The sequence below is a fragment of the Dama dama genome, chromosome 19 (genome assembly GCF_033118175.1).
Source record: "Dama dama isolate Ldn47 chromosome 19, ASM3311817v1, whole genome shotgun sequence".
NCBI classification, from domain to species: domain Eukaryota; kingdom Metazoa; phylum Chordata; class Mammalia; order Artiodactyla; family Cervidae; genus Dama; species Dama dama.
In genome coordinates this window covers 78,447,434-78,459,718 of record NC_083699.1, presented here as the reverse complement: position 1 = coordinate 78,459,718, position 12,285 = coordinate 78,447,434, and the positions used below count along the sequence as shown (strand labels likewise).

The following is a 12,285-nucleotide window of genomic DNA, read 5'->3' as shown; positions in this document are numbered from 1 at the left end:
CATACGCCCATCAGTAACACCCCATGCCTTTCTATCTATATACACAAGACACTCAACACTACAATATTTTATTTACCTGAATACAAACTAAAGTCTCTTCACCACTGCACTAAGGTATGCAAACTAACCACTCAGCCTCCCTGAAATTTAACAAGTTCCGTCACACACTACGTTTAATCTTAGCTTTTATATGGCTCCTGATCTAGTATTTTTCTCCATTTACCAAGACAATCTCAATTCAGCAATTTAGCTTAACTCTCCATACTCCAGAGTTATTATCAATAAAATGGACATAATAATAATAGTACTTTTCTCATAAAAGATATGAAGATTAAACTGGTTCATAAATAAATGTAAAGCATTTAGAAAAAAATCCTGATGACAAATAGCTTTCTGGGAACTGTTCTGTGAGCTGCTATTATTATTACTACCTACCACATTCCTTTCAATCACCCTTTTCTTTCCTTTTCTCAAACTATTATCACTAACAGCTTATAAATGCTGGCCTCTGCTTTTCTTGAACCCATAGCTGATACAATATCCCCATTATCAATATAAGAAGTGAAATCTCTGTTAAAAATAGCTATGGCTAAGGCTGCCTGTCACATGAGCAACACTAAATGTACTCAACAACCAGTAACAGTACACAGAGAGAGAAAAAATGAATGGAGAATGCATGACATGGAAAGAAAGCAGGTGGCAAAGAAAAATTTCATGGGGAAAAAAAATGCTATAATAAAAAAGATAGCAGTGAACCAAGGTTAAATGTTTTGAATTACCTTTTATAAAACTATTTGGTTTTTCTTTTGCTTTCTTGTCATCATCTGAATCCAAATCAGTTTCAGATACATGATCTGAAAAACACTGGGATCTGGCAACAGGTTCACACTTCGCATTCCCTGAACTCGGGTTCATTTCCATCTTATGACATCTGTCTTGTCCATCTTCTTGGTCAGACTCAGAGTCCTCTGAATCACTGAAGATCTTTGCTTTTTTAAGGAAAGGAGCATTCTTGCGACCTGTGCTGTATTTCCTACTGCTGTATTTTCTTGTTTCAGAACTTGCTTTCTCCTCTTCCTCTGAGATGCCTTCTGCCTTAAGTTTTGGCAAAGATGTTGATGGGCCAGCAGTTCTGTTATGTCCATTATCTGAATCATGACTTTTAGAGTCTTCCTCAGAAGATGCTATTTTAAGGAATTTTGTTTTAGAAGTTGCTGGAATTTGGGACTTGTAACCATTAGCATGCCAATTTTTCCGGGCTACCCGTAAATCACTTTCTGACTCTGAATCTCCATTTTCAGTATTCTGGGCAGCAAGAGATTTGGACAATGGTGACAGTTGATCTTTTAGCTCCTCTTCTTCAAGTTCTGACTTCAAGCTCTGGTCATCCTCAGAATTATGTAATAATTTTTTTCTAGCTACAGCAGAAGCATTGCGGTGGGGTAGCTTACGGCCAGAACAGACACTTTCAGAGGTAGAATTCTCCTCTACGTCACTCATTAACTTGATTTTATTGGCAGCCACAGCAGCACACTTTCGTAGCACTTTCCGGTTATTTCCAGCTCTCGCTTTTACACTTTCACCAGTCATCAAAGAATTGTTATCTGAGTCACTTAAATAGACTCTCTTTCTAGTGGCTTTTCTGCCACATCCATTTTCTAAAGAAACTGGACCTAAAAATAAAGTAACAGTTAGATTAGAAAGGGCTTCCTTATTCCAACGTTTTTAAACAACTTCATTATTTTAGTACTAATGTTCCTTATTCTTTTAATGTCAAAACAGATTACACCTTTCTAAATTTAAAAAGTTTAAAGGGTAGAACAGAGAATCCAGAAATAACCCAAGCACACATGGTCAATTAATTTATGACAAAGAAGCCAAGAATATAAAATGGAAAAGGACAATCTTGTCAATAAATAGTGTTGGGAAACTAGACAGTCACATGCAAAAGAATGAATAAGACTACTATCTTATACCGTAAGATATACTGTATTTTATATCTTATAATACACAAAATTAACTCAAAGTGAATTAAAGAATATAAGACCTGAAACCACAAAACTAGAAGAAAATATAGGCAGAAAGATCCTTGACATTGGTCTTGGCAATGATTTTTTAGATCTGACTTCAAAAGCAAAAGCAATGAAAACAAAAATAAACAAGCAGGACTACATCAAACAGCTTCTGCACAGTAAAGGAAATCATCAACAAAATGAAATGGCAACCCACTGAAAAGGAGAAAATATTTGCAAAAACATCTATCTGATCAGGGGTTAATATCCAGAATACATAGAGAACTCATTCAACTCAAACCCCACCCCCCCAAAAAAAATCAATTTAAAAATGGGCAGAGAATCTGAATAGGCACTTTTCCATAGAAGACATACAGATGGCCAACAGGCACATGAAAAGACACTCAACATCACTGATCATCAGGAAAATTCAAGTCAAAACCAGAATGAGGTACCACCTCACATCTGTTTGAACAGCTATTATCAGAAAGATAAAAAATAACAAGTGTTGGTGAGGATTTGTGCCAGGAGCCAACACACGAGATCCTACCCATGACAAGATCATGAGGGAGAAAACCTGACAGGCAAGGCGGGTCAGGTTTTCAGGGATTCCGAAAAGCTGCCCCCGGCACTCACCTTAAAGATGATATCTGTCTTTCTGATGCTTGCTTCAATAGACTACTCCCTAATTTCTGTGACACAGGCAGAAGGCCTTCCCTGATCTCTTTCCAAATAAGAATCAATTTAGAACTTTAATCAATAAGTTTCCCAGGTGGTGGTATTTTATGAAATTATCCAGGGTGAAAGGAGTGTTTTAATTTAAACTCCTTTGCTGATATTTTATTTTGTTTGGCAAATGCGTTTATGCCCTTGGTACTAATACGCATGACTGCTTATAATACCCTAATCATAAAACAGCATAAAGAACCTGATCATATAAAGACCCTAACAGACATAGAGCCCTTCGGGGAGTAAGGAAGCCCTATTAGAAAACACAAGAAAAATTATTCTAAAGGTGGTTATTGGGTTAACATTTGCTTGCTGTGTTTTTGCTCTTAATGTGCTAAGGTTGTGCAGTGGAAGCCACTGTTAATATAGTTATAGATCTAGAAAAATAAGAGCTTAGCCCTAGTGTGGTTAACAATGAGATGGTTGTTAATTATTAGCCAGGAGTGCTAGGCAAGGGCTGCCTCACCGAAGCCGCAGAGTCTGTGTGGGATAAACCTCTTAGATAAATTCAAGTGACAACTTCTGCAAAAGAACTGACTTTTGTGTTAACAAGGTTATACTTCTACTATGTTGTGACATGCTGTACTGTTGCCCTAAGAGATTGCAACTTTTCTGTTAAAATCACCACAGAAATAGAAAATAGGTTTACATTCACCTGACTTGCATAAAATGTTAATAGGCCCCAAGGCCAGAAGACAATGTACAAGACCCTCATAAACAGAAGAAGTATGCAGAAAACACCCTGGTTTCATGAAGGACAAGGTCATGTAATGTTAAACTATCTTCCCCTCAGAAATGTACTAACTTAGGGTATAAAAGATACGGTAAAAAATAAAGCATTGCCAGACCCTGCTGCAAACACCCCCGTCTGATCACTCACTCTCTCTCTCTCTTTCTCTCTCTCTCTCTCTCTCGCCAACGCCGTTCATCCTGAGGGTACCCCTGGATCCTGCCGGGGCTGGACCCCAGCAGATTTGAAAGAAAAGAAAACCCTTGTGCACTGTTGTTGGGAAAACTGGTGTAGCCACTATAGAAAACAGTATGGTTGGTCCTCAAAAAATTACATGATCCAACAATTCCAATTCTGGCTATTTATGCAAAGAAAACAAAAACATGAATTTGAAAAGATACATGCAACCCCCATGCTGACTGCAGCATTATTTACAACAGCCAAGATACGGGACACAACCTAAGTGTTGTTTCCATAGGGATGAATGGATAAAGAAGATAACAAACACACATCTACACAAACAGGAATACTGTTCAGACACAAAAAAGAATGGATTCTTGCCATTTGCGACAACATGGACAGACCTTGAGGGCACTATGCAAAGTGAAATAAGTCAAACAGAAAAACAAATACCCTAGTGGAATCTATACTTCTATGTGGAATCTACAAAAACAAAACAAAACATGCTCCACCAGAAAACAGACTGATGGTTGCCAGGGGGAGGGCGGATAGGGAGTGGGTAAAATGGGTGAATGGAGTCTAAAGGTACAAACTTCCAGTTATAAAATAAATAAATCATGGAGACACAATGTACAACATGGCAAGCAGAGTTAATATGGCACTGCATATTTGAAAGTTGCTAAGACTGTGTCTTAGAAAGTCTTCATCACAAGAAAAAAGAACATTTTCTGACTATGCATGGTGACACATGGTAACTAAACTTACTGTGGTAATCATTCTGTCAAGTACACAAATGTCAAGTCAATTACACAGTACACCTGAAATTAATATACTTTATGTCAATTATGTCTCAAGGGAAAAAAGCATAAAGGACATGTAATCGTGTGCAGATTCGTCAGGTGAGTAAAGCATTCACTGTTTATTTAGCTCTGGGCTCCCCTGACACACGCGTCCCCCAGCACACTGAGCCGCCTCTCACCAGCGTTTCTCTGCGCAGCTCTGGTCCTGGTCACCCTGAGGCCGCTGCTCCTGGCCGGCCCACTGCGGGAGGAGGGGTCTCGAGCTCTCGGACTCTCTTTGCTTTCCTCAGAACTATTTGAAGCTGAAGATGATGAAGAGGTACCTAAAGAATCTTCCATTTCACTTTCTAAGAAAAATGAAGCAGTAACAGTTCATTACATATACACTCCTATCTTTACACAATAAGTAGTTATTTTGTAAAAACAGACTAAAGGCAGATTCTTAAAATACTTAGAAGCGAGTATATTTTTTAAAATGGTTTCAAAGAATAGCTGATAATACTAAAAGGTACATAATCAGCATTTGAAATCAAGTTTGTTCTCTTATTTCTGAAAGTAACATATTAATACTGACTTAGATTCAGAAAATAAGAGTTTATATACTGATATTTTATAAACAAGCTTTCATTAAAATTTTAACAAGCCCCACGATAGTGGGGCTTCTTCCTGCTTCTGTTTTGAAGTATTTCCTATAGAAAAGACAGTCACTTCAAGTCCAATATTTCAGCAGGCTTTCCAGGTGTCTCTCTAGCAGTTGTTCCTAACAGCATCTTTGTACCACACATGCTTCCAAGCTCAAGAAAGAGCATTTCAACATGCGACACACATATACACACACACACACACACACACACACACACACAAAGGTAGAAAAGGTGTGAGATGAGTAAGATAGGAAACCAAATTTCCTGTTCCTTCAGCCAGGCATGTCTATCACAAAACAAATATTCCACCAAAATGAGTGGGGACATATTGTTAAAGGACAAAATCGTGCTCCATAATACAACCCAATTCTATGTCAAAGAACAAAGTGGCTGATAGAGGAATGTGTATGTGCCATCTCCTGCATTCCACGTCCCATCATTATGACTGTGTTTCCAGATTCTTCTCCTTCCCCATGTATCACTGTCAAACTGATTCATCCTCCTGAGACAGAATTCATCATGTGATTCCCTCAAAACAAGGGACCCTATTAAGTAATCCAAACTTCTCTGTAAGGCTTGCCATTCTCTAAACTGAGGCTGCATTCTACCTGCCTGATCTTACTGTTTTAAATCACAACAGTAAAGCAACCTAGATGCCCATCAGCAGATGAATGGATAAGGAAGCTGTGGTACATATACACCATGGAATATTACTCAGCCGTTAAAAAGAATTCATTTGAATCAGTTCTAATGAGATGGATGAAACTGGAGCCCACTATACAGAGTGAAGTAAGCCAGAAAGATAAAGAACATTACAGCATACTAACACATATATATGGAATTTAGAAAGATGGTAACAATAACCCTATATGCAAAACAGAAAAAGAGACACAGAAGTACAGAACAGACTTTTGAACTCTGTGGGAGAAGGTGAGGGTGGGATGTTTCGAAAGAACAGCATGTATATTATCTATGGTGAAACAGATCACCAGCCCAGGTGGAATGCATGAGACAAGTGCTCGGGCCTGGTGCACTGGGAAGACCCATAGGAATCGGGTGGAGAGGGAGGTGGGAGGGGGGATCGGGATGGGGAATACGTGTAACTCTATGGCTGATTCATATCAATGTATGACAAAACCCACTGAAATGTTGTGAAGTAATTAGCCTCCAACTAAAAAAAAAAAAAATCACAACAGTAATCACTATACTATCATGACAAGTCACCAAAATCACTCAGAACAAACTCAAGGATGTACGTAACACAACATCATTCACAGGATGTTCACAGTCTGTGTCAGCTTCAGTTAAACTGAAGTTTAGTAATAACTTCAGTTATTACCAAATGGTAATAAAATAAACAGTATTTTTTATTTTCCATGTCATCAAGCCTTAAACTTACATGATTTAAAGCATGTCAAATTTTGCACACAAAGTATGATATTTATACCACATTATTTAAAACCTGAAGGATTCAAATTTGCTTAAAATGTGGCTGCACCATTTGCAAAGAACAGCATTTATCAAATATAATTAATTATTTCATGTGTTACTTATGTCTCCTGTTAAATTTTACGTTCCTTGAATATCAAGACCATGTCTTACTTCTTTATTCTTTCCTCAAAATCCATAGTAACTAGCAGTGTTATAAACTGTCATAACTGTTATAAAGCAGTGTTACAAAATGTTGTGAACACACAACATTCCATTTCTCACCAGATAATGTAGAACCATTTGTCAGAGTGACAGGTCTATTTCTTCTCATTCTTTCTGACGATGCTGCTGAATCTGAAGAGTCACCAGAAGAAACACCTGAAGAGACACTAGCAGTTGTCTTGCGGCTTGTGGAATAAGTTGTCCTACTTGAGGTAGGCTGGATAGGAGAACCTACGAACTCAGAAATTACTTTTGTCTGAGATTTTAAACGCTTCTGCTTGGTATTTCTGGTCAAAGATAGGAAAAATAAAACAACACTGAGCAAAACAGAGGATGTCTAAATAAGTGTATTATTAAAGAATAACTTTAACTGAAATATTCATTATTAACATCTTACTCTAGCTTGGGTTACTATTCTTTCACTTTAAATTTGACATTGTTTTATTCCAAATTTGAGTAATAAACAGATGATCTAAGTAACAGTATTATAGAAAATCATACTGAATACCTTCGATTCTTTGGATTAAATGCTAAGAAGAGCCAACATTTATGTTAATACAGGCATTCATTCATATGATATATTTTTTAAAGTTGTATGTGTAATGAAATTTGTGATTTTTTATTTATTTATTATTTTTGGCCACACAACTGCCTGTGGGATCTCAGTGTCCTGACTAGTGATTGAACCCAGACCATGGCCGTGAAAGCCTGGAGTCCTAACCACTTGGCCACCAGGGAATTCCCTATATTAAGAATGAGATTCTCAATATGACAATATTCCCTCTAGGCTCATTTTTATATATTCCTAAAGACAGTATAGACTTCCCTGTATTTCAAACGGTAAAGAATCTGCCTACGATGCAGGAGACCAGGGTTTGATCCCTGGGTTGGGAAGTTCCTCTGGAGAAGGGAATGGCAATCCACTACAGTACTCTTGCCTGGAGAATTCCATGACAGAGAAGCCTGGCAGGCTACAGTCCATGGGGTCACAAAGAGTTGGAGACGACTGAGTGACTCACACACACACAAAGACAGTATAAAATCAGGAGAAATCAACAAAACCTGAACAGAAAGAACAGAGAGGCAAAAGACAGATCAAGCTAGCTTTTTTCTGAGACCAATATGTTTACATCTAAGTGCCAATTCACGATATTTGATTCCTGAGCCATGTATTATGGTGAAAAAAAGATGGAAGTTTAAGACAATCTGAGTTTAAATTACAGATCTGACTAATATTCATGTTTTTTAAAGATAATCCTTTAAAACAAAAGATTTGGTTTTGTTTTCCCTTAAAACAAAAACATAAAGGTGCTTTTCCTTTTAGGAGTATCTAAGGCATCTGAGCTTAAAGATAACCACACTCAACTATACTGCAATTTTTTGAAGGAAAAAAAAAACAGTAATTCTTTTAAGCAGTAACTTTATCATAATTAAGAAAATTCAAGTTTTCAAATGTAAATAGACCGTTTTTAAAGGCAAGCAGTTTTCTAGTTTCCATGTGTTAAATGCAATCTGTCAGTTACAAATGGGAGAAGGACAGATGGCTGCAAAATGTATTATCTTGATTTCCTTCATTAAAAAAACGAAAGGATTTAAAAAGAAAACTCAAGTTTATTATGTCAAAAATTTAACTTCCATTAATATCAAACATGGGCTTCCCCAGAGGCTCAGTGGTAAAGAATCTACCTACCAACGCAGGATGCATGGGTTAGATTCCTAGGTCGGAAAGATCCCCTGGAGAAGGAAATGGCAACCCATTCCAGCATTTTTGCCTGGGAAATCCCAGGGACAGAAGAGCCTGGCAGGCTACAATCCATGGGGTCGCAAAGAGTCAGACATGACTGAATGACTAAACAACAACATCAACTAGAGAGTAACATAAGAAGAAATAATTACATGCTTACTGCTGCTGCTGCTGCTAAGTCGCTTGAGTCGTGTCTGACTCTGTGCGACCCCACAGACGGCAGCCCACCAGGCTCCGCCGTCCCTGGGATTCTCCAGGCAAGAACACTGGAGTGGGCTGCCATTTCCTTCTCCAGTGCATGAAAGTGAAACGTGAAAGTGAAGTCGCTCAGTCATGTCCGACTCTTCGCGACCCCATGGACTGCAGCCAACCAGGCTCCTCCGTCCATGGGATTCTCCAGGCAAGAGTACTGGAGTGGGGTGCCATTGCCTTCTCCGAATTACATGCTTATACCTATCATAAACTTGACTTTTAACAGTAGACAAGGTGTAGTAGCTTAAAATGAACACATTCTCTTTGTATCCTATCCTTTATGAATAAAAAATGAAGGAAGCCTCAGAAACCATTGGGAGACAATTACACACACCAGCATATGTATAATGGGAGCCCCAAAGGGCTTCCCTTGTGGTTCAGTTGGTAAAGAATCCACCTGCAATGCAGGAGGACCTGGGTTCGATCCCTGGGTTGGGAAGATTCCCTGGAGAAGGGAAAGACTACCCATCCCAGTATTCTGGCCTGGTGAATTCCATGGACTGTAAAGTCCATGAGGTCACCAAAAGTCAGAGACGACTGAGCAACTTTCACTTTCACAGGAGACAAAAGGAGCAGAACAAAAATATTTGAAAACATAATGGCTGAAAATCACCCAAATCTGATGAAAACAGTACATATCCATAAAGTTGCACAAATTTCAAGGATAAATTCAAATCCACACCTACAGTCAGCTGCAAGATAAAGACAAAAAAAAAAAAAAATCTTGAAAGCAGGAGAAAAACTGCCTGTGTACAATGGAAGGAACCTCAATAAGATTAATAGCTGACTTCTCATCAGAAACACTGGAGGTCAGCAGGCAGAAAGACGACATAGTCAAACTGCTAAAAAAGAAACACCGCCAACTGAGATTTCTATATACAGCAAAATTAGTCTTGATAAAAGTGAAATTAAGACATTCCCAGATGAACAAAGATTCAGGGAATTCACAGCTAACATGTCTGCCTTACAAGAAATAGTAAAGGACTTCATAGACTTCCCTGGTGGTCTGGTGGTTAAGAATCTGCCTGCCAATGCAGGGGACATGGGTTCAATCCCTAGTCCCAGGAAGATCCCAACATGCCTCAGAGCAACTAAGTCAATGTACCACAACTATGGAGCCCACATGCTGCCCACACACTGCAACTGCCGAAGCCCACATGTTCGAGGGCCTAAGCTGCACAACAAGAAGCCACAGCTGTGAGAGGTATGCACCTCACACAGCCCGTCAGCTGTGAGAAGCTCGTGCACCACAAGAGATTAGCCACCCCTTGCTGCAACTAGAGGAAACCACATGCAACAGTGAAGACAGAGCACAGCTCAAAAAATAAATAGGGAACCCCTGCTGGTCCAGTGGCTAGACTCCATGCTCCCAATGTAGGGGGCCAGTTTGATCCGTGGTCAGAGAACTAGATCCCAAGTACCTCAATTAGAACCCAAACTAGCACAGCCAAATAAAGAAACATAAATAAGTAATTTTTTAAAGAAACATTAAAGGATTTTAGGTTGAAAAGAAATAAAACCAGAGGGTAACTCAAATCCACAAAAAGAAATAAATGACCACTGGGAAAGGTAATTATAGGTAAATATATTGGGTTGACCAAAAAGTTTGTTCTGGTTTATCCATTAAGATGTTACAGAAAATCCTGAATGTGTCTTTTGGCCAACCCAATCTAACAGTATAAATAATTTGTTTCTTCTTTTCTTAACTGATTTGAAAGGCAACTGCATAAAACATATAAAAGTATAAACTGTATGAGAGTTAAGGGCACAAATAAGAAGGGGAAAAGAGCTAAACTGAAACAAAATTCTTAAATCTGTGAGAATTAAATAGTATTAACCTGAAATAGATTGTTTTCAATTTAGATGCATGATGTAATCCCCAAAACAACCATGAGGAAATCCATCAAGGTAACAGTGCACATTCTAAATGTACATGAAAACAACTAAACACTGAAAAACTCAATCTCCACATTTCAACACTTTAAACATCTATAAATGTGATATTAATGCAAGCTACAGTCATAAATGACAGAATAATTTACTATAAAAAAAGAGTAACTCCTGCATTTTATATTTCTTCTCTACAAGTAATCTCCAGTGAAAACATATACATTACATCAAACTGGCACTTTACCTTACACAATCAAATGCTCAGTAGCCATATCTAGTAATCATTTTACTCTCTGCATTAAAAAAAAATTCTTATGCGAAACATAAATAATATTTTGAATAATCCTTAATAAGACTTAATTGATGTTTCATTAAATGCTTACAAATTTATGTAATTAAAAATCACCACAATAGCTCTATATGCAGAGAATGCCTTCAACCTATGAAAAGTGACTATTCCTTTCTGTTCTCTAAAATGATTAAGCATTTCTAACATAATACAAATCAAGTATCACAACCTGATTTAAAAACTGCATACAGAGACTACAATAACCAATTCACCTGATATTTTTGTTAGCCTGATTGACACGGTTACAATTTTGTCGTCTCTTAAACCTCTGGCTTCTTCGAAGTTTTTCACTGAATTTTTGACCAATTTTAAAATCAGAGGAGATTTTCTTCATTTTTTCTTCAAATAAGGCAGACAATCTCAATGTCATACTGTAAATCTGCAAGGACATGAAAGCAAAACTGGAACTATAAAATCTTATATTTTTACAAATAAATTTGTAATAATCACTGAGGTACTTATAATCTTGTAATCTATTATATCACTGTTCTAGATAATGGCTGGTCCTTATTTTATCTATTTCCCATCCCTTCCCTTCAAGGACACTGAAGTACCAAATACACACCTCTCTGATAAAAAGGAAGTAATTTTAAATCAATTAACCCTCTACAATCTTGGGTTTAGATCTGTATGTTTTCAGTGGTTTTCAGTTGATTTTTCCCACATCTACATGTACAAACCTCCAAAATGCCTCCTCCTCCTAAAGTTATATAGGAAATTGATTGGTTTTATGGTTGCTATTTAGGCAGCAAAAGGGCAGTGTCTCCTTGGGACAAGGGAACAAAAGCACTTCCACACCAGTCTCTACTTGAAATCTGAATGCCTCTTATGCCACTTAAGATCTAAATTATTGTTAGAAAAAGAGATGGCTTGCATCCAGAAGAAGACATTATGCCCTATAACCTTAATTATCTAAGAAAGATTATGTTATAATAACTTTTATAATTAAAAACATCAAATTTTTAAAAGGATAGCAATGCTACTATAAATAACTTTTGGCACAGCTATGTATTTACAGGAAGTACTATGCATTCATCCACAATCATTCCTGAAAATAAAATGTAAAAATATTTAACAAAGTTAAATATCAATCACTCTGGTGCATGGTGGAGGAAGGTGAAGAGACTAACACTGGAGAACCTTTAAAAAGTATGTAAAATATGTGACTTTCTCATATTTATATATATACACACACGTATATAGGTATCCCCCACTTTTAATAAAGGTTTACTTTCTGCCACTTCATTTTTATAAAAGACCTACTTTATTAGTATCTCTTTTCACTAACTCAAAGAAATCCAA

General features: G+C 37.4%; 1 protein-coding gene across 1 annotated transcript in view; it reads right to left on the bottom strand.

Moving 5' to 3' along the window:
- BRWD1 (bromodomain and WD repeat domain containing 1) overlaps nucleotides 1-12,285 on the bottom strand; it is a 123,563-nt gene that overhangs the window by 13,375 nt on the left and 97,903 nt on the right. The window contains exons 37-40 of the mRNA XM_061167568.1: nucleotides 11,196-11,362; nucleotides 6,809-7,035; nucleotides 4,631-4,798; nucleotides 780-1,673 (exon numbers count right to left, since the gene is read on the bottom strand). Coding sequence (XP_061023551.1) covers nucleotides 780-1,673; nucleotides 4,631-4,798; nucleotides 6,809-7,035; nucleotides 11,196-11,362 — 1,456 coding nt within the window. The remainder of the gene's footprint in view (nucleotides 1-779; nucleotides 1,674-4,630; nucleotides 4,799-6,808; nucleotides 7,036-11,195; nucleotides 11,363-12,285) is intronic.